General features: G+C 43.9%; 1 protein-coding gene across 8 annotated transcripts in view; it reads left to right on the forward strand.

Moving 5' to 3' along the window:
• Positions 1-23,908, forward strand: part of LOC143289044 (dedicator of cytokinesis protein 9-like) — a 141,925-nt gene that overhangs the window by 84,133 nt on the left and 33,884 nt on the right. For 5 of the 8 annotated variants that reach the window (XM_076597843.1, XM_076597837.1, XM_076597839.1 and 2 more), the window contains 3 exons: positions 15,607-15,822; positions 19,120-19,177; positions 21,190-21,204. In XM_076597843.1, coding sequence (XP_076453958.1) covers positions 15,607-15,822; positions 19,120-19,177; positions 21,190-21,204 — 289 coding nt within the window. The remainder of the gene's footprint in view (positions 1-15,606; positions 15,823-19,119; positions 19,178-21,189; positions 21,205-23,908) is intronic. The other 3 variants (XM_076597838.1, XM_076597844.1, XM_076597845.1) reach the window with 1 other exon arrangement.

Genomic DNA, 23,908 nt, shown 5'->3' on the forward strand with positions numbered 1-23,908 from the left:
CTTATTGACATGAGGTATGAATGGTGTGAGTCTGACTGATTGACATGGGGTATGAATGATGTGATTCTGACTTATTGACATGGGGTATGAATGATGTGATTCTGACTTATTGACATGGGGTATTAATTATGTGAGCCTGACTGATTGACATGGGGTATGAATGATGTGAGTCTGACTGATTGACACAGGGTATGAATGATGTGAGACTGATTGACACAGGGTATGAATGATGTGAGTCTGACTGATTGACACAGGGTATGAATGATGTGATTCTGACTGATTGACATGGGGTATGAATGATGTGAGACTGATTGACACAGGGTATGAATGATGTGATTCTGACTTATTGACATGGGGTATGAATGATGTGAGACTGATTGAAATTGGGTATGAATGATGTGAGTCTGACTGATTGACACAGGGTATGAATGATGTGTCTGACTGATTGACATGGGGTATGAATGATGTGTCTGACTGATTGACACAGGGTATGAATGATGTGTCTGACTGATTGACATGGGGTATGAATGATGTGTCTGACTGATTGACATGGGGTATGAATGATGTGAGTCTGATTGACACAGGGTATGAATGATGTGATTCTGACTTATTGACATGGGGTATGAATGATGTGAGACTGATTGAAATTGGGTATGAATGATGTGAGCCTGACTGATTGACATGGGGTATGAATGATGTGTCTGACTGATTGACATGGGGTATGAATGATGTGAGTCTGACTGATTGACATGGGGTATGAATGATGTGTCTGACTGATTGACATGGGGTATGAATGATGTGTCTGACTGATTGACACAGGGTATGAATGATGTGATTCTGACTGATTGACACAGGGTATGAATGATGTGTCTGACTGATTGACACAGGGTATGAATGATGTGTCTGACTGATTGACATTGGGTATGAATGATGCGAGTCTGACTGATTGACATGGGGTATGAATGATGTGTCTGACTGATTGACATGGGGTATGAATGATGTGTCTGACTGATTGACATGGGGTATGAATGATGTGTCTGACTGATTGACATGGGGTATGAATGATGTGTCTGACTGATTGACACAGGGTATGAATGATGTGTCTGACTGATTGACATGGGGTATGAATGATGTGTCTGACTGATTGACACAGGGTATGAATGATGTGTCTGACTGATTGACACAGGGTATGAATGATGTGTCTGACTGATTGACATGGGGTATGAATGATGTGTCTGACTGATTGACATGGGGTATGAATGATGTGTCTGACTGATTGACATGGGGTATGAATGATGTGAGTCTGATTGACATGGGGTATGAATGATGTGTCTGACTGATTGACATGGGGTATGAATGATGTGTCTGACTGATTGACATGGGGTATGAATGATGTGTCTGACTGATTGACACAGGGTATGAATGATGTGTCTGACTGATTGACATGGGGTATGAATGATGTGTCTGACTGATTGACATGGGGTATGAATGATGTGTCTGACTGATTGACATAGGGTATGAATGATGTGTCTGACTGATTGACATGGGGTGTGAATGATGTGAGCCTGACTGATTGACATGGGGTATGAATGGTGTGAGTCTGACTGATTGACACGGGGTATGAATGATGTGAGTCTGACTGATTGACACAGGGTATGAATGGTGTGAGTCTGACTGATTGACACGGGGTATGAATGATGTGAGCCTGACTGATTGACATGGGGTATGAATGGTGTGAGCCTGACTGATTGACATGGAGTGTGAATGATGTGAGTCTGACTGATTGACACAGGGTATGAATGGTGTGAGTCTGATTGACATGGGGTATGAATGATGTTAGTCTGACTGATTGACATGGGGTATGAATAATGTGAGTCTCATTAACATGGGGTATGAATGATGTGAGCCAGACTGATTGACATTGGGTATGAATGATGTGAGTCTGATTGACATGGGGTATGAATGATGTGAGCCTGACTGATTGACATTGGGTATGAATGGTGTGAGCCTGACTGATTGACATGAGGTATGAATGGTGTGAGCCTGACTGATTGACATGGGGTATGAATGGTGTGAGCCTGACTGATTGACATGGGGTATGAATGATGTGAGTCTGACTGATTGACATGGGGTATGAATGATGTGAGCCAGACTGATTGACATGGGGTATGAATGATGTGAGCCTGACTGATTGACATGGGGTATGAATGATGTGAGCCTGACTGATTGACGTGGGGTATGAATGATGTGAGCCTGACTGATTGACATGGGGTATGAATGATGTGAGTCTGATTGACATGGGGTATGAATGATGTGAGCCTGACTGATTGACATTGGGTATGAATGATGTGACCCTGACTGATTGACATGGGTTATGAATGATGTGAGACTGATTGACACAGGGTATGAATGGTGTGAGACTGATTGACATGAGGTATGAATGGTGTGAGCCAGACTTATTGACATGAGGTATGAATGGTGTGAGTCTGACTGATTGACATGGGGTATGAATGATGTGAGTCTGACTGATTGACATGGGGTATGAATGATGTGAGTCTGACTGATTGACACAGGGTATGAATGATGTGAGCCTGACTGATTGACATGGGGTATGAATGATGTGAGTCTGACTGATTGACACAGGGTATGAATGATGTGAGTCTGACTGATTGACACAGGGTATGAATGATGTGAGTCTGACTGATTGACATGGGGTATGAATGATGTGAGACTGATTGACACAGGGTATGAATGATGTGATTCTGACTTATTGACATGGGGTATGAATGATGTGAGACTGATTGAAATTGGGTATGAATGATGTGAGCCTGACTGATTGACATGGGGTATGAATGATGTGAGTCTGACTGATTGACATGGGGTATGAATGATGTGTCTGACTGATTGACATGGGGTATGAATGATGTGTCTGACTGATTGACACAGGGTATGAATGATGTGAGTCTGACTGATTGACATGGGGTATGAATGATGTGTCTGACTGATTGACATGGGGTATGAATGATGTGAGTCTGACTGATTGACATGGGGTATGAATGATGTGTCTGACTGATTGACACAGGGTATGAATGATGTGTCTGACTGATTGACACAGGGTATGAATGATGTGTCTGACTGATTGACATGGGGTATGAATGATGTGTCTGACTGATTGACACAGGGTATGAATGATGTGTCTGACTGATTGACATAGGGTATGAATGATGTGTCTGACTGATTGACATGGGGTATGAATGATGTGAGTCTGATTGACATGGGGTATGAATGATGTGTCTGACTGATTGACATGGGGTATGAATGATGTGTCTGACTGATTGACATGGGGTATGAATGATGTGTCTGACTGATTGACATGGGGTATGAATGATGTGAGTCTGATTGACATGGGGTATGAATGATGTGTCTGACTGATTGACATGGGGTATGAATGATGTGTCTGACTGATTGACATGGGGTATGAATGATGTGTCTGACTGATTGACATGGGGTATGAATGATGTGTCTGACTGATTGACATGGGGTATGAATGATGTGTCTGACTGATTGACATGGGGTATGAATGATGTGAGTCTGACTGATTGACATGGGGTATGAATGATGTGTCTGACTGATTGACATGGGGTATGAATGATGTGTCTGACTGATTGACATGGGGTATGAATGATGTGAGTCTGATTGATTGACACGGGGTATGAATGATGTGTCTGACTGATTGACATGGGGTATGAATGATGTGTCTGACTGATTGACATGGGGTATGAATGATGTGTCTGACTGATTGACATGGGGTATGAATGATGAGCGCCTAAAGACAGCTGTCAGTCAGCTGTACCCAGGTTGGCAGTCTGTTATGTAGATGACTGTAAAGAATGTTCATCTTCGTCTTTACCCAGATATAGGTGTTATATGATAATATTGATGATAATAATAATAATAATGATGATAATTGGTATTTGTGTAGTGCTGAATCTTGTGCAGAGACAGATCAAAGTGCCCTCAAACCAGTCATTCACACGCATGCACAACTCTAAACCTGAGAAACTGAAGACAAAGAAGAGGCAGTATCAATAATGATGATAATAATGATGATGATGATAATAAGAATGATAACAAATAATGATAGAGCAGAGAAGACACACAGCACTGTGTACTGCCAACAGGTGTACAGTCTGTCAGAGCAGAGAAGACACACAGCACTGTGTATTGCCAACAGGTGTACAGTCTGTCAGAGCAGAGAAGACACACAGCACTGTATTACCAACAGGTGTACAGACTATCAGAGCAGAGAAGACACACAGCACTGTATTGCCAACAGGTGTACAGTCTGTCAGAGCAGAGAAGACACACAGCACTGTGTACTGCCAACAGGTGTACAGTCTGTCAGAGCAGAGAAGACACACAGCACTGTATTACCAACAGGTGTACAGACTATCAGAGCAGAGAAGACACACAGCACTGTATTGCCAACAGGTGTACAGTCTGTCAGAGCAGAGAAGACACACAGCACTGTGTACTGCCAACAGGTGTACAGTCTGTCAGAGCAGAGAAGACACACAGCACTGTATTACCAACAGGTGTACAGACTATCAGAGCAGAGAAGACACACAGCACTGTATTGCCAACAGGTGTACAGTCTGTCAGAGCAGAGAAGACACACAGCACTGTATTACCAACAGGTGTACAGACTGTCAGAGCAGAGAAGACACACAGCACTGTGTACTGCCAACAGGTGTACAGTCTGTCAGAGCAGAGAAGACACACAGCACTGTACTGCCAACAGGTGTACAGTCTGTCAGAGCAGAGAAGACACACAGCACTGTGTACTGCCAACAGGTGTACAGTCTGTCAGAGCAGAGAAGACACACAGCACTGTGTATTGCCAACAGGTGCACAGTCTGTCAGAGCAGAGAAGACACACAGCACTGTGTATTACCAACAGGTGTACAGTCTGTCAGAGCAGAGAAGACACACAGCACTGTGTATTACCAACAGGTGTACAGTCTGTCAGAGCAGAGAAGACACACAGCACTGTGTATTACCAACAGGTGTACAGTCTGTCAGAGCAGAGAAGACACACAGCACTGTGTACTGCCAACAGGTGTACAGTCTGTCAGAGCAGAGAAGACACACAGCACTGTACTGCCAACAGGTGTACAGTCTGTCTGCTGTTCCTGCTCTTTTTTTCCTCCTTCACTTCTCACAGTCCATCTTCACTGTTCCTTTTCTTTTTTTTTCTTCTCCCCCCCCCCCCCCCCCACTTCTGGAGTCTTCATTTGTTTGATTCTTGTGAGACAAACCTAGGACACTGACCAGTGAAATGGGTTTGTTCCAAGGTTAGGCATTTGCTACTTTTTCTTTCTTATTATTATTTTTTTTTTTTATCCAGCAGAAACAGTGCAGCGTTTGTGGATCAGTCCACATGCTTGATGCTTTCTTGAAGTGAAACTGTCAGTGAGATACTTCACACTATAGTCTGACATCAAACTAAGGACAATTCGGAAAGTGGGTCACCTCTATATCTTTGATATGTCATTGTGGTGGTAACATAGCGGGGTCAGACAAACAATCTCCCCCCTCATGTAAGACAATAGTAAAGTGAAGGGAAAGAAACTAATCAGCAATCTGTGGCAGTGATTCTCACATCCGCTGTCACTTTTATCTGGGAATCAGTCAGCTTAGATTTAAGATGTGAATGAAAATAGAGTCTAGTTTGATTTGGAAAAAGAGTAAACAACTTCCAGTACCAAAACACTGGATTCAGATTTTGGATTCAGATTCCCATAGTTTATTCAGAAAGGCCATAGCCCCTCATTAGGGGATGGTGTGTTCGCTTACTTATTTATTTGTTTATTTTTTTTACAAGACTTACATTATGTGATATGATCTAACAGTAATGTAACAGAACAAGAGAGCAAATTATAATCAGCTACAACTTCATGTACAGATTTTTGAAGGTGCTCTCTCTCTCTCTCTCTCTCTCTCTCTCTCTCTCTCAGCATCTATCCCATACCATGTTGTCCTGTGGTTTCTGTGTATAACTTTGAATGGGCCAAGTTACTCAAATCACATATCATGCAGGATAATTCTTTTCTGTCATGCACGGGAAAAGAAGTATGTGTGTCTGGCACATTTCCATCTCTGCAGGGCAGATGTATTGAATCTGTGATGGGTTCTGGTCCCTGTTTGTCTCCCTTCCCCATCATGTGTATTGTGGCTTTGGCCTGTAGACAACTTCTGAGTTTTCTCTCCCTCCCTCCCTCTCTCTTTCTCTCACTCTCTTTCTCTGCATTTCATGATGTCCTCTTCTTCCCCCCTTCCCCGCTGTCCATCCTCACTTTCAATCTACCTTCCTTCTCATTTTTTATTTCTCCCTCTTCTGATGTCCTTGCTCATTTGATTTTTGTCTATGTCAGTTGTATCTTCATTTCTCTACCTCTGAATTTGTACAGGTCTTTGTAGCTGACCATAGTGGTGGCCGTGTGTGGCAATGAAAACAGTGATGTACTGATGAAGATGTGTATGACATCATACTGTTGATTCCTTCACAGTTTTTTTCATGTAATTTCAGAACATAGTGATTATTACCAAAATGTTCTCATGCAGATTTTTCTTCACCTTCCCAACCATCCCCTTTGATATGAAAGTTGTCTCTACATCAGTTTAAAGACATTGTGTCAAGGTGTTTTCGTTTTCGTTCTTGTTGTTTTTCAATCATGTGAGCCATGAAAGCTTTGCCCTCAATAATAGTACTGACAAGTCGTGTGTAAAAGACATGATGACCAAGACTGGACAGACTGGACAGGGGCAGGCAGTGTGTGTGACCTACAGCAGACAGGTCTTGCTGCTTGTAGCAAACTCTTCGTCCCCACCCTCCACCCCCACCCATGGGGAAGCTGACAGTCTTTCAGTTATAAATAGCATCCCCACCTTCAGAAATTCTGTGCTACAAATTTCCTCTTTTCTGTTGCTGAATTTCTGCCTTTATTCTTCCTTCGTCTCCCTGTTCTGCCTTCCCAGTCCATTCCCCTTTCTTTTTTCGAGCAAGCCTTGACACTTTTTTCTCATTTCCGCAGTCTATGATGTACTGTCTGTGCTGTTTTGCTCTGGCGATTATGTATTTAAATTGTAAACACTGGGATGGGTACTAACTGTCCATTCTGCAGTGTTATTTGCCTATGTGGCCTTTTTATGTATTTTTTGTTTGACGTTGAAGTATTATTTTGTTCCTTATGATTTTTTGCAGTCTGGAGATGATAAATTAAGGGGAAGGACTGACCTCCTTAGCATGGCCTAATGCTATTTGCCCTGAGGAGCTGAATAGTTAGGATAATGTGTTATGAACTGTGTTTTGTGGGTTTGTCTTGATGATTTTTTTTATATCTTTTTGTTTGTTTGTTGATGTGACAGTTTTGTGCTAACACTGTCTAGCATTTGTATGGTTTGACAGTCATGATATGGCCCTGTGCTGTCGGCAAGACTATGAACAGAAAAAGACTCAATACCCACGGGACAATGGCAAGTGTAATCCTGTGCTCAGCTCAGAAGAATTAGTACAGGACCACTGGCTCACAAAGGAGGCATTGCGTGTGACCACTGGCAGTGTCAGTGTGCTGTTTCCTCCGCCTCTCCCTCCCCCCCCCTCCCTTCCCAGTGGATTAGTCTCCCTCAGGTCAGGACTGGGGCAAGTTGAGAGGAAATCTTCCTGTATCAAACAGTCATTTGAACGGGCAGTAGTTAGTGGTGGGGTGGAGAACGGGCAGTAGTTAGTGGTGGGGTGGAGAAGGCATGAGGTAAGGGCTTGGGTTGGGTTTGCATGGGTCACTAGTGGTGTTGGTTGTTTTGTCATAGTGGCTTGTTTTTGTGTGTATGGTGTGTGTGTGTGTGTGCCTTTTTTTTATATATCTTTTTTTTCTCTGTGTGTGTGTGCATTTGTGTGAGTATAGTTGTTACATGAGTAGTTTTTATGACATCTGTGTATGCATGAATGTGTATGTGTGCGTGTGTGTCTGATGGTATGCGTGTGTACGTGGGGAGCAGTTTTAGAAGAGGCAATTAAAGGCTGGGAATTTCATTTTATACACAAAAATATCTCCTAGTACTATCTTTAAAAAAAAAAATGGTTAAGTTTGGAAACTACCAATGTGCACTGACAGCAAAGTGTGAGATTGCCCACCCTCACCCCCACCCAAGCCCTCCTCTTGTCCCCCTCCCCCTTCCCTTATACCTCCACCACCCTCCACCACCCACTGTTCTCCAGGTTTCACAGCCTGTCAGCCTCACTGGAGCATGACCACTGAGCTTGTGATCCATCTCTCAACGGCCCGTGTCAGTGAAGTTATTCTGTAAAGTTTATTTCTCACGGTGGTCTGCATGAATATCTGGTGTCAAATGACATATTTTCTTTCTTTTTTGGGGGGAGGAGGGTGGGGGGGAGATGGGGGTTAGGGGGTTTGTTGTTTCCATGTCTGAATCTGCTACTTTTTTATGATGAGGAGAGAGGAAAAAAACAACAGCATCCCCCTGCGACCCAATGCCCTTATAAAGAAAAAAAAAAAAAAAAAAAAAAGAGAAAGAGAAAGTCGAAGTCTTGACCTCACTGGCTCACTGAAGTCCAAACCAACACTTGTGAAAAGTGTCAGGTTACACTGCGACATTCATTTGTCAGCATTGGCTGTAGTGCCCCCCCCCCCCCCCCCTGGTGTAGTGCAGTGCAGTGCAGGTCTAAGGGTCTTCATCAGTCATTCACAGGGATCTCAACCACGTTGACAGAGCTGTGCTACTTTTCACCATGATCGGAATGTCATAGGTAACTGTGTTGAGGTCTCTTTGCGTCAGTGCCGTTTTGAGGAGAAGAAGGGTTCATCTGTGTGCGGAAGTGTGTAGTGTAGTGTAGTGTTGTGTAGTGTTGTGTTGTGTTGTTGCCAGTGGAAATTGACATGATGTGAGGGCGATGAGGTAGGACATGCTGTATTGTTCAGGAGAAGGGTTCATCTGTTTCCTGAAGTGTGTCGTGTAGTGTTGTGTTGTGTTGTGATGTGTTTTGATGTGTTGTTGCCAGTGGAAAGTGACATGATGTGAGGGCAATGAGGGAAGACAGGCTGTATTGTTCAGACAAGAGAGGGGTCTGTGTAAACAGCAAAGAAAGGAGGACAAGGTTGACTGAGTCAGGAAGTGGCTTGGCTTGTGGATGTGTTGTGTTGTGTTGTGTTGGTGGGGTATGCGGCTTGTGGATGTGTTGTGTTGTGTTGTGTTGGTGGGGTATGCGGCTTGTGGATGTGTTGTGTTGTGTTGTGTTGGTGGGGTAAACAGCTTGTGGATGTGTTGTGTTGTGTTGTGTTGGTGGGGTATCCGGCTTGTGGATGTGTTGTGTTGTGTTGGTGGGGTATGCGGCTTGTGGATGTGTTGTGTTGTGTTGGGTTGGTGGGGTATGCGGCTTGTGGATGTGTTGTGTTGTGTTGGTGGGGTATGCGGCTTGTGGATGTGTTGTGTTGTGTTGTGTTGGTGGGGTATGCGGCTTGTGGATGTGTTGTGTTGTGTTGGTGGGGTATGCGGCTTGTGGATGTGTTGTGTTGTGTTGGGTTGGTGGGGTATGCGGCTTGTGGATGTGTTGTGTTGTGTTGGGTTGGTGGGGTATGCGGCTTGTGGATGTGTTGTGTTGTGTTGGTGGGGTATGCGGCTTGTGGATGTGTTGTGTTGTGTTGGGTTGGTGGGGTATGCGGCTTGTGGATGTGTTGTGTTGTGTTGGTGGGGTATGTGGCTTGTGGATGTGTTGTGTTGGGTTGGGTTGGTGGGGTATGCGGCTTGTGGATGTGTTGTGTTGTGTTGTGTTGGTGGGGTATGCGGCTTGTGGATGTGTTGTGTTGTGTTGGTGGGGTATGCGGCTTGTGGATGTGTTGTGTTGTGTTGTGTTGGTGGGGTATGCGGCTTGTGGATGTGTTGTGTTGGGTTGGTGGGGTATGCAGCTTGTGGATGTGTTGTGTTGTGTTGTGTTGGTGGGGTATGCGGCTTGTGGATGTGTTGTGTTGTGTTGGGTTGGTGGGGTATGCGGCTTGTGGATGTGTTGTGTTGGTGGGGTATGCGGCTTGTGGATGTGTTGTGTTGGGTTGTGTTGGTGGGGTATGCGTCTTGTGGATGTGTTGTGTTGGGTTGGTGGGGTATGCGGCTTGTGGATGTGTTGTGTTGTGTTGGTGGGGTATGCGGCTTGTGGATGTGTTGTGTTGTGTTGTGTTGGTGGGGTATGCGGCTTGTGGATGTGTTGTGTTGTGTTGGTGGGGTATGCGGCTTGTGGATGTGTTGTGTTGTGTTGGTGGGGTATGCGGCTTGTGGATGTGTTGTGTTGTGTTGTGTTGGTGGGGTATACGGCTTGTGGATGTGTTGTGTTGTGTTGGGTTGGTGGGGTATGCGGCTTGTGGATGTGTTGTGTTGTGTTGTGTTGGTGGGGTATGCGGCTTGTGGATGTGTTGTGTTGTGTTGGTGGGGTATGCGGCTTGTGGATGTGTTGTGTTGTGTTGGGTTGGTGAGGTATGCGGCTTGTGGATGTGTTGTGTTGTGTTGGTGGGGTATGCGGCTTGTGGATGTGTTGTGTTGTGTTGTGTTGGTGGGGTATGCGGCTTGTGGATGTGTTGTGTTGTGTTGTGTTGGTGGGGTATCCGGCTTGTGGATGTGATGTGTTGTGTTGTGTTGGTGGGGTATGCGGCTTGTGGATGTGTTGTGTTGTGTTGGTGGGGTATGCGGCTTGTGGATGTGTTGTGTTGTGTTGGTGGGGTATCCGGTTTGTGGATGTGATGTGTTGGGTTGGGTTGTGATGTGTTGTGTTGTGATGTGATGTGTTGTGATGTGTTGTGATGTGATGTGTTGTGTTGTGTTGTGTTCGTGGGGTATCCGGTGTCCTTGTGTAGGTAGGTGCCTGAGGTGTTTTGTGTCTGGAGAGAGAGAGGGAGTGTGTGTGTGTGTGTGTGTGTGTGTTATGACAGGTGATGTGAGTGTGTGTGTGTGTGTGTGTATGTGTGTGTGTGTGTGATTACAGGTGATGTGATGTGTGTGTGTGTGTGTTATGACAGGTGATGTGAGTGTGTGTGTGTGTGTGTGTTATGACAGGTGATGTGAGTGTGTGTGTGTGTGTATGTGTGTGTGTGTGTGATTACAGGTGATGTGATGTGTATGTGTGTTATGACAGGTGATGTGATGTGTGTGTGTATATGTGTGTGTGTGTGTTATAACAGGTTATGTGATGTGATATGTGTGTGTGTTATAACAGGTTATGTGATGTGTGTGTGTGTTGTGACAGGTGATGTGTGTGTTGTGACAGGTGATGTGATATGTGTGTGTGTGTTATAACAGGTTATGTGATGTGATGTGTGTGTGTGTGTTATGACAGGTGATGTGATGTATGTGTGTGTGTGTGTGTGTGTGTGTGTGTGTGATAACAGGTTATGTGATGTGATGTGTGTGTGTGTGTGTGTGTTATAACAGGTTATGTGATGTGTATGTGTGTGTGTGTGTGTGTTATGACAGGTAATGTGGTGTGGTGTGTGTATATGTATGTGTTATGACATGTGGTGTGATGTGGTGTGTGTGTGATGACATGTGATGTGATGTGTGTGTGTGTGTTATGACATGTGATGTGATTGTGTGTGTTTGTGTGTGTGTGTGTGTGTGTTATGACATGTGATGTTATTGTGTGTGTGTGTGTTGTGACAGGTGATGTGATGTGATGTGTGTGTGTGTGTGTGTTATGACAGGTGATGTGGTGTTTGTGTGTGTGTGTGTGTGTGTGTTATGACAAGTGATGTGATATGTGTGTTATGACAGGTGATGTGATGTGGTGTGTGTGTGTGTGATGACATGTGATGTGATATGTGTGTGTGTGTGTGTGTGTTATGACATGTGATGTGATTGTGTGTGTGTGTGTGTGTGTGTTATGACATGTGATGTGATTGTGTATGTGTGTGTGTGTGTTATGACATGTGATGTGATTGTGTGTGTGTGTGCGTGTGTGTGTGTGTGTGTTATGACAGGTGATGGGATGTGTGTGTATATGTGCATGTGTGTGTGTGATGTGGTAGTATGTGCGTATGTGAATGGTGTTGTGTGTGTGTGTGTGTGTGTGTGTGTGTGTGTGTGTGTGACTCCACAATGAGTGAACAGTTTAACCATTTGTCTGTGGGTGTGCGCCGTACCTACCATGACGAAGTCAAGTTCTTGTATTTCACAACCAGCAGATAGTGTCACTGTGACAGTATCACACTGCCGTTCAGTTTTACAACTTGGCATTCAGACAGACCAGGATGCAGCAGAACATAGCATTCAAAGCAGGCTGTGATTGAAAGGGGGAGACTGCCCACCGTTTCTCACAGGTGTGCTGATAATAAGTCAGCCCTACGTTTGGGTCACAGGCTGGGCTTTTACTGGGAACTGTTGATTGAGTCGTGATTTCAAGTTAGGACCACACACACACACACACACACACACACGTATACACACACACACACACACAGGTATACACACACATACTTACACACGCACACAGACACACAGACACACACACACACACATGTATGCGCACAATCACACACACACACACACACACACACACACACACACACACACATGTATGCACACACATAACACACACACACACATATGTATGCACACACACATAACACACACACACACACACACACATGTATGCACACACATAACGCACACACACACACTCACACACACAAACACACACACACACACACACACACACACACACACACAACATGAAGCTGATCAGCAATTCAGGTCAGTTTGGAAGGCCTGTAGGTTGGCAAGACATTGTTCTCCTGTCAGAGATATTGGTCCACAAGGTGGGGAATTGTCAAAAGAGTGGGTGTACAATTCACACAGTGCACACTGCCTCTTCCACAGCACACAGGGCACTTTGTCTCTTCAACCGTGCGCATGTCAACAGAATGAAAGCATGTGTTTTGATCATTGAGAAGCGTGTAGATACAAGCATGTTGTTGATGTTTTCCTGTTCTTTTCTAACACCACCTTGACACTTGTTGGGGTGAGGAGGAGAGAGGAGAGAAGAAGAGAATAAGAAAAAAGAGAGAATATTTCTGTTGCACATTTTCCTAGTGTGGCATTGAGCTCTGTGTGCAAAGGGAGGGGGGTGGGGTGGGGGACAGCTGACAGAGCATGGAAAGTTTGAGGATATTGTGGTTTATTTACATGCGTCGTTCCTGAGCCATTTCAAAATGGTTAAGTTAGTGTCCGCATTCCCATATACATGAAATAAGGACTGACGGTTCTGTTGAATGGGCCTTAGTGAGAGAAACTGAATTGACTGGAGTGTGTTGGTAGCGTTTTTATTATTGTGCTGCTGTTCAGTGATTTTTTAGTCTTGCATAATGCTTTGTCTCACGCATCACTCATTGTTTTTACAATGTTCCTGACATAGGCTCCACAAGGACCACTGAGAGATGAATATTTTGGGCTGGGCATCATCAAATGCAGGACAAGTTGATATATATGTACAGTTAGAAACTAGGGCATCACATTGTGGCAACTCATTACAAATGGAAAAAATCCAAAACGTTTAAATGTGTATGTGTTATGTATTGTTATTAAAGAGGCGGTATGAAATAAGTGGCAATTTGTTCAACAGTCAAATGTGTCATTACACTTAGTTGTCTTCGTGATATCTTACTGTCTATAGAAATCAGAACCTACCATCCCAACGAATGTCTCACTCAATACACTTCATGTAAGCAGTTGCTTCTCTGTTCTGATGACTACTTTGACTGGGTATTTTTTGAACTGCTGTTTTGTTCTGTTTGTTTTGTTCATTTACCTTATGCCCACACAGTGTTTTTTTTTCTGGGGTAAACCATACACTGGAAATGACTGCAACTTGACACAACGTCAAATGCTTGGAATGTAAACTATTCAAGCTTGGGAATGCAAACTATTCAAACAGTGCTACCTGTAGTTTCTCCAGCACTATCTCAATACAGTACACCATTTTTTGATTGTCCAGTTCTGACTGTCCGATGTAAGAACAGGGATAACAATTTGAACATAAGATACGGCAATATTCAGGGTGTTTTGTATTATTCCCAGCAATTTGTAATGTCAGTTGCTGAGCTTGTATGCCACTCTGTGGTGAGTAGTTGTAATTAAAATCTTGGACGGGTAGTATGACAAATTATGCCATCACCCAGTATTTTTGTTTGTTTTTTGTCATCAACATGCCTAATCCTTCACCCATTCTCCACACCCGTTAAATGACTATGTTTGTGTGTTGTGTAAAGAGCGTATATGTCTGTGTCTAAATCACCTTGTAGTGTAGTAAATACACAGTTAACCAGTTAGAAAAGGAAGATGACAGTGTGACTTGAAATGATGGTGACTTGAAGTGACTTGAAATTACCATGACTTGACATGATTTGAAATGACCGTGACTTGAAATGAACATGACGTGACACGACATGTCTTGAAATGAACATGACTTGGCATGACTTGGTATGACTGGAAGTGACTTGAAATGACATTGACTTGATGCAATGTGACTGGAGTTTTCAGTTCAGTTTTCATTTCCAAGCAGGTGTCAAGGTGGATGGACTGATCCATATATGGCACACCACATCTGCTGTAAAAAATAAATAAATAAACAAAGAGCAGATGCCTGATCTTGGCATGAAGTGAACACACGCATCAGACCTGGAGAGAGGCTTGAATGGCAGTCCTTGCCTGCTGCCATTTTGATCAGACACCTGCACCGTCACTTCACCTGTCCCCTAGTCTGGACGACGGGTGGATGACCACAGATATCAGACACCTGCACCGTCACTTCACCTGTCACTTAGTCTGGACGATGGTTGGATGACCACAGATATCAGACACCTGCACCGTCACTTAGTCTGGACGACGGGTGGATGACCACAGATATCAGACACCTGCACCATCACTTCACCTGTCCCTGAGTCTGGACGACGGTTGGATGACCACAGATATCAGACACCTGCACCGTCACTTCACCTGTCACTTAGTCTGGACGACGGGTGGATGACCACAGATATCAGACACCTGCACCGTCACTTCACCTGTCACTTAGTCTGGACGACGGGTGGATGACCACAGATATCAGACACCTGCACCGTCACTTCACCTGTCCCCTAGTCTGGACGACGGGTGGATGACCACAGATATCAGACACCTGCACCGTCACTTCACCTGTCCCCTAGTCTGGACGACGGGTGGATGACCACAGATATCCTGTCTGTCACCTTCCTCCATCCTTCTCTGTGTTCTGCTGCGTGCACCTTACCTTCCTTAGAAAAACCATTCATCACATACAAGCCTTCATGCTTCCCTCAGTCCTCAGGGAAACGATCTTAAAAGTACCCAAAATGAACTCAAACTCCCCTGAAAACAGAGTATGGCTGCCTACATGGCAGGGTAAAAATGGTCATACACGTAAAAGCCCACTCGTGTACGTACGAGTGAACATAGGAGTTGCAGCCCACGAACGAAGAAGATGTTAAACTTAACCCTCCTCCCCACCCCCCCGACCCGACTGCCATGCCCACACAGAAAACAGCGTTCCCTGGGGAGGTCCGTGACCTGACGAAGCGGATCCGCACGGTGCTGATGGCGACGGCGGCCATGAAGGAGAACGAGAACGACCCGGAGCTGCTTGTGGACCTGCAGCACAGCCTGGCCAAGTCCTATGCCTCCACCCCCGAGCTGAGGAAGACCTGGCTCCACACTATGGCCATGCAGCACATCCGACACCACAACTTCTCTGAGGTCAGTGCTTGTACAGCGCTCTGGCTGTGTGAATTCTGTCTGTAACAGCTCTGAGGTCAGTGCTTGTACAGCACTCTGGCTGTGTGAATTCTGTCTGTAACAGCTCTGAGGTCAGTGCTTGTACAGCACTCTGGCTGTGTGAATTCTGTCTGTAACAACTTCTCTGAGGTCAGTGATTGTACAGCACTCTGGCTGTGTGAATTCTGTCTGTAACAACTTCTCTGAGGTCAGTGCTTGTACAGCACTCTGGCTGTGTGAATTCTGTCTGTAACAACTTCTCTGAGATCAGTGCTTGTACAGCACTCTGGCTGTGTGAATTCTATCTGTAACAACTTCTCTGAGGTCAGTGATTGTACAGCACTCTGGCTGTGTGAATTCTGTCTGTAACAACTTCTCTGAGGTCAGTGATTGTACAGCACTCTGGCTGTGTGAATTCTGTCTGTAACAACTTCTCTGAGGTCAGTGCTTGTACAGCACTCTGGCTGTGTGAATTCTATCTGTAACAACTCTGAGGTCAGTGATTGTACAGCGCTCTGGTTGTGTGAATTCTGTCTGTAACAACTTCTCTGAGGTCAGTGCTTGTACAGCACTCTGGCTGTGTGAATTCTGTCTGTAACAGCTCTGAGGTCAGTGATTGTACAGCGCTCTGGCTGTGTGAATTCTGTCTGTAACAACTTCTCTGAGGTCAGTGCTTGTACAGCACTCTGGCTGTGTGAATTCTGTCTGTAACAACTTCTCTGAGGTCAGTGCTTGTACAGCACTCTGGCTGTGTGAATTCTGTGTGTACAAACTTCTCTGAGGTCAGTGCTTGTACAGCACTCTGGCTGTGTGAATTCTGTCTGTAACAACTTCTCTGAGGTCAGTGCTTGTACAGCACTCTGGCTGTGTGAATTCTGTCTGTAACAGCTCTGAGGTCAGTGATTGTACAGCGCTCTGGTTGTGTGAATTCTGTCTGTAACAGCTCTGAGGTCAGTGCTTGTACAGCACTCTGGCTGTGTGAATTCTGTCTGTAACAACTTCTCTGAGGTCAGTGCTTGTACAGCACTCTGGCTGTGTGAATTCTGTGTGTACAAACTTCTATGAGATCAGTGCTTGTACAGCACTCTGGCTGTGTGAATTCTGTCTGTACAAACTTCTATGAGATCAGTGCTTGTACAGCACTCTGGCTGTGTGAATTCTGTCTGTAACAACTCTGAGGTCAGTGCTTGTACAGCACTCTGGCTGTGTGAATTCTGTCTGTAACAACTTCTCTGAGGTCAGTGCTTGTACAGCACTCTGGCTGTGTGAATTCTGTCTGTACAAACTTCTCTGAGGTCAGTGATTGTACAGCACTCTGGCTGTGTGAATTCTGTCTGTAACAACTCTGAGGTCAGTGATTGTACAGCGCTCTGGTTGTGTGAATTCTGTCTGTAACAACTTCTCTGAGGTCAGTGCTTGTACAGCACTCTGGTTGTGTGAATTCTGTCTGTAACAACTCAGAGGTCAGTGATTGTACAGCACTCTGGTTGTGTGAATTCTGTCTGTAACAACTCTGAGGTCAGTGCTTGTACAGCGCTCTGGTTGTGTGAATTCTGTCTGTAACAACTTCTCTGAGGTCAGTGCTTGTACAGCACTCTGGCTGTGTGAATTCTGTCTGTAACAACTCTGAGGTCAGTGCTTGTACAGCACTCTGGCTGTGTGAATTCTATCTGTAACAACTTCTCTGAGGTCAGTGCTTGTACAGCACTCTGGCTGTGTGAATTCTGTCTGTACAAACTTCTCAGAGGTCAGTGCTTGTACAGCACTCTGGCTGTGTGAATTCTGTCTGTAACAACTTCTCTGAGGTCAGTGCTTGTACAGCACTCTGGCTGTGAGAATTCTGTCTGTAACAACTTCTCTGAGGTCAGTGCATGTACAGCGCTCTGGCTGTGCGAATTCTGTCTGTAACAACTTCTCTGAGGTCAGTGCTTGTACAGCGCTCTGGTTGTGTGAATTCTGTCTGTAACAATTTCTCTAAGGTCAGTGCTTGTACAGCACTCTGGCTGTGTGAATTCTATCTGTAACAACTTCTCTGAGGTCAGTGCTTGTACAGCACTCTGGCTGTGTGAATTCTGTCTGTAACAACTCTGAGGTCAGTGCTTGTACAGCACTCTGGCTGTGTGAATTCTGTCTGTACAAACTTCTCTGAGGTCAGTGCTTGTACAGCGCTCTGGCTGTGTGAATTCTGTCTGTACAAACTTCTCTGAGGTCAGTGCTTGTAGAGCACTCTGGCTGTGTGAATTCTGTCTGTAACAACTCTGAGGTCAGTGCTTGTACAGTGCTCTGGCTGTGTGAATTCTGTCTGTAACAACTCTGAGGTCAGTGCTTGTACAGCTCTCTGGCTGTGTGAATTCTGTCTGTAACAACTCTGAGGTCAGTGCTTGTACAGCTCTCTGGCTGTGTGAATTCTGTCTGTAACAACTCTGAGGTCAGTGCTTGTACAGCACTCTGGCTGTGTGAATTCTGTCTGTAACAACTCTGAGGTCAGTGATTGTACAGCACTCTGGCTGTGTGAATTCTGTCTGTACAAACTTCTCTGAGGTCAGTGCTTGTACAGCACTCTGGCTGTGTGAATTCTGTCTGTAACAGCTCTGAGGTCAGTGCTTGTACAGCACTCTGGCTGTGTGAATTCTGTCTGTAACAACTTCTCTGAGGTCAGTGTTTGTACAGCACTCTGGCTGTGTGAAATAACACTGGTGATCTGTTTGTAACAGCTTGTCTGAGACAAGCACTTTACATTGCTCAGGCTGTGTGAATTACCTGCCTCTGGCGACCTAATCTGATGTCTATATTTTGTTCTCTTTTCTGTTTCCTTTGTATTTGCATTACAAATTTTAAAAAGGTATATTTTTAGATAAACTCTTGAGGCTCTTGTCAGGTACCTAATATAATATGGGGTATAGCTGACCTGGCAAAGACAGAATATGCTCATTATTTTGTGTGTTTGTGTTGGAGTGCGCGCATGTGTGTGTGTGTGTGTGTGTGTGTGTGTGTGTGTGTGTGTGAGTGAGTGAGTGCTTTTGCATGGATGAGTGCATGTGACTCTGTGAGTTTGCCCATTTTTGTGTGTGTGCATTTGTAGTCATTTTTTTTTTTTTTTTTTTTTTTTTTGTCTGTGTTTGCTTTCTTTCTTTCTTTTGTGTCTTTTTACTGGACAGATTCAACCATAAAACATTGACATGATATATTGTTATTGAGGTTAGTTTTCTACAGGTTTTCATCCACTTTCTGATATGGTGTATGTGTGTGCATATGTGTGTGTGTGTGTGTGTTTTACAGGCAGCACATTGCTACATTCACATAGCTGCGCTGATAGCAGAGTACCTCAAAAGACGAGGTGAGTACCTGTGTGTGCACTTGTGTTTGAACCTGTTTGATGTAGTGACTGTCTGTCACTTCTCTCAGCAAGGACCAACACCCCAGGCTTGTACTCAGGCTGGAAAAGAAACAGAATTATATCTTAGATTGTTGGGTTTCTGTGTGTGTGTGTTTGTGCGTGTTTGTGCTTGTTTGTGTGTGTGTGTGTGTGTGATATTTTGAAGAAATAAACTTCTGACAACATTGTTTCAGAGTTATGCCAAAAAATCTTCAAAACAGAAACTGATGTGTTGATGTTAAGTTTGTCAATAGAATAAATGAACTAAGTTGTTATGAAATTAAATACTATGAGTGCAAGGGGGCAACGATAATGGTTTTTGGACAACAGTGGATATAAAACAGTATGATAGGGTCTGACTATGGCCATCAGAACAGCAGTGGATATAAAACAGTATGATAGGGTCTGACTATGGCCATCAGAACAGCAGTGGATATAAAACAGTATGATAGGGTCTGACTATGGCCATCAGAACAGCAGTGGCAGCAACTGCTGTCCAGACTATCTGGACTAGGTATTGATTATAGTGGAGAGTGTACAATGAGTATGATGTGTAATGTAATCATGGATGCAGTTCTCTCCTTCATATGTACCTAGTTTGATTCCTGTGCTTTTATCTTATTTTTTCAACAGTTTTATAAATAACAGTTGTTCAAAACATTGAAGGAATAAACAAACAATCCAACAAAATACAAACAAACCAGTGTCAAAATGCTGGGACATACTCCAGTTTAAAAATGACTTCATAGTATGTATTGGAATATTTGCTAAGAGCTCGTTAATAAATGATAGTACACATTGGGATTACTTTAGGAGGCACCACTCTCTTTTAAGTGTGATTAGGGTTTGTCGTGTGAATCAAACTTCTCTTTTTCTCCTCATTATAGACTTTATGTTTGTGTAAGGAGGAAAGGTGGTTGACAATGTCTTTGTCAGAAAGGGGACAGGTTGATGATTGATGTTTGTTGATGTTTAAATCGTAGTGAGCTTTCACCTCTTTGCTTTTAGGAGTTAGTCTGAGTCCCACCTTCCTCTCTGCCACCTCCAGTCTGATCCTGGTTGTCTCTCTCTCTCTCTGTCTGTCTCTCTTTCTCTCTCACACACACACATTCTCTCTCTTTTTGTCTGTCCGTCTCTCCCTGTCTCACTGTCAGCAAAGAAATAGCTTTTGTTTACACTAAATTGTGTTTATTTCATTACGTCGTGAGTGATGTGCAATGCCTGTGTGGACATCATGTTAATGATGACAAGGGAGAGAAGTTGTTTGCCATGTTTGGGTTGAGGCCTTTGTGTGTGTTTGGAAGTGGGGACATCTTATTTTTCTTTAAATCAAATTGTTTTCCACTTTGTTAATTTCATTAAATCAATTGTCTTTTATCTCCAAGTGAGCATTAATTTAGTTTGAAAGTGTCAATAATCTTCTGTTTATAAACTTATATTCTTTGACATTCTCTCCTCCTATTGGTCTGGCACTGTCTCTCTCTCTCTTTCTCTCTCTGCCTCTCTTGCTCTCTATCTGTCTCCCACTCTCTCTTTCTCTCTCTGTCTCCGCCTCTCTGTCTTTCCCTACTCCCTCTTCTCTCTTCTCCCTTTCTCCTCTCTTTGTTTCTCTCTTCTTGCTTTTTCCTCTCTCTGTTTCTCTCTTTCCCTTTCTCAGGGTCAGTCAGAGTTTGCTGGTGTTACTGGACTTTATTTTGTGCAGAAAGGATTTTGACATAAGAAAAGAGAAAGCAGGAAGGCGTTCTCTGCATTGCAACTCAGTATTATGCTCTCATCTTAGACAAACCTTTTTCTGTACATAATCATTTTTTGCTGGTCATGTTGTTTGTGAATCACCTTTTGCAGTGATTGCAGCAGGGTACTTGTTTCCATTCAGTTTTTACATCACTGTTTGAAATACAGATGTACTATTGGATGTATGAATAATGCATTGTTGCTGTTGGCCTCTGATTTTTTTTCTCTTTCTGATGTAGGGAAGCTTAAAGGCAGTAAGTTTTCAGCTGTGGATGGTCGTGTTGCATTGGATTTATTTGCATAATGATGACGTTCTCTTTTGTTGCGCATGTCGGCACTGCTCATGGTCGCCACTGATGGGGTTGACCTGAACTTTTCATGCTACTCGTACAGACGAACAGCAAATGTTTGTTGGACATAGACCTCTACTTTTCATGCTTTACATACAGACAAACGACAAATGTTTGTTGGACATTGACCTGTACTCTTCATGCTACACATACAAACGGCAAATGTTTGTTGGACATAGACCTCTACGCTTCATGCTATACAGAAAAACTAAACGGCAAATGACTTTTTGGATTGTTAACAAAGAAAAAAAAAGTTTGCTCCAAGTTGGTGACTGATGTCTTTTGGTTCCAGTTCCCAGTACCTCCATTGACCTTTTTATATATGTTAAAGAAACCAAAACGAACGACAAAGAAACAAACCCATGAAATAAAGACCATCTCCTCCCCCTAGCCCCCTCTTCCCTCCCCCTGTTTTTAAAGATTAAGATAAAAAAAAAAGAAAAAAATGGTGGGGAATGGTAAGGGGGTGGTGGTGGCAGGGAGGGGTTAAATCGGCTTTCAAAAATTGGGGCACAAGGAGTAATGCAGTACTGTCTTTTGGTCCCCCCCCCCCCATCCCCCACACCCCTCCGCCCTCCCTGCCAGCCTCCTTACTGCCATGGAGTCCAGTGATGGCCTAGAGGTAACGCGTCCACCTAGGAAGCGAGAGAATCTGAGCGTGCTGGTTCGAATCACAGCTCAGCCACTGGTATTTTCTCCCCCTCCACTAGACCTTGAGTAGTGGTCTGGACGCTAGTCATTTGGATGAGACGATAAACCAAGGCCCCTTGTGCAGCATGCACTTAACGCATGTGAAAGAACCCATGGCTACAAAAGGGTTGTTCCTGGCAAAATCCCGTAGAAAAATCCACTTTGATAGGAAAAACAAATAAAATGCACGCAGGAAAAAATACTAAAAAAAATGGGTGGCGCTGTAGTGTAGTGATGTGCTCTCCCTGGGGAGAGCAGCCCGAATTTCACACAGAGAAATCTGTTGTGACAAAAAGAGAAATACAATACAATACAATCCTCTCTGCCTCTGCCCTGTCCCATTCAACTGCCCCCCCCATCCCCCTGAATCCTGTTGTATTTGGACTGATTAAACTGTGTCCCTCACACTGCCAACCCCCGGAATCCTGTTGTATTTGGACTGATTAACCCTTTGGCTGCCAGGAAAATAAGATTTAAGTGAAATCTATTTGCCAGGGTTTTTTTTCGCAGAAAACGGGTATAAATTTTCAAAAAATTCTGTGCTCTTTGTTATTGGAGAAAGACCCATAAAAGTATATATTTTCTAAAAGGTAAATGAATAAAGAATACAAAACACATGATGTTTTGTTTTTTGTCACATTTTCAACTTGTTCATTACAAACATTAGTCAGGTAATTTGCACTAAAATATATTTTCTGGACAAATGGATATCTGCATGCACAAAATCATACTAGAACAACCACAATAAAAAAAATAAATAAATAAAAAGAGATACATATACAATGCATTGTGACTTCTCCAAGTGATAATGTGGATGAGAGGCCACGCCCCCTCAGTCTCCACCCCCCCCTCTTCTTCACCTGTCTCACAGGGTCACTTTATCCAATTCTCATCAGACCTCGTTGGCTGAGTGCCAAGAATATTGCTTACACTGCCCTGCTAATAATTAAGTCATTTTCTTCCATCTGCTAAGGTTTGCACAGCCGGCATCACTCACTGACAGTCGGCATCACTCACTGATAGTCGTATCTTGGCCACTCTCTTGATTGCTCCCTTTATTTTCTGTCATATCGTCCTATAAATGTTCATCACTGTCTTCTTTGAGTTTATGCTTCAATTCTTTCTGAGCATCAGCAAAAGAAAGCAATCTTGGTTGATTTAGTTCGCTACGATCGCATGTCTTGAGCACGACGTCAGTCCCACATTTTGTTGAGCGAGCGAGTTGAGCAACCAGGCAAACACTTGGACAGTAACCCAACCAAAATGTTCAAATAAAGGACTGCTTCATGACGTAGATGGGGTTTCTAGCTATGAATAGAATCTAGAAAGAGTCCCCAAGCTAAAGCTACCAGCATTTTTGTCTAGGAACTGAACGCAAAGCAGGGAAAAGTCCGAATATTTCGATGACGAGTTATCTCGTCATTGTGGCAGCGAAGCGTACATGCTTGCCATGACGAGTTATCTCGTCATATAGGCAGCCTAGGGGTTAAACTGTGTCCCTCACACTGCAGTCCTGGAAGCAAGAAACGTTCATGAGCAGTGTCGGTGTGTGGCATTACTGACGAAACAGCATGCACCTTTCAGTCGTTTGGTTGTCTGTCGTTATTCAGTGCATTGTTTATTAATTTCAGAATTTGGAGCGCTTCTGTTTGGTTTTTGTTCCTGTTTCTCTTTCTGTCTGGTGGCATGCTTTTAGTGATGAGATGGAGGTGTTGTTTTGTCAGAGTTGTTGGTGTTGTGTTGTTGGTTGGTTTTTTAGTTGTCTGTCTGTGATTGTTTTTTTGTTGGTTTTTTTTTTTTACATGTTTGGTTAACATAGAAAGAGGAAAAAGTGTCAGTTTTTGATGATAAATGGGATTGAATAGAAAACTAACTGCTTAGCTGTGATTAGCTTTTCACGGATTCATGTTACACTTTG

Source organism: Babylonia areolata, chromosome 13 (assembly GCF_041734735.1).
Source record: "Babylonia areolata isolate BAREFJ2019XMU chromosome 13, ASM4173473v1, whole genome shotgun sequence".
NCBI lineage: Eukaryota > Metazoa > Mollusca > Gastropoda > Neogastropoda > Buccinidae > Babylonia > Babylonia areolata.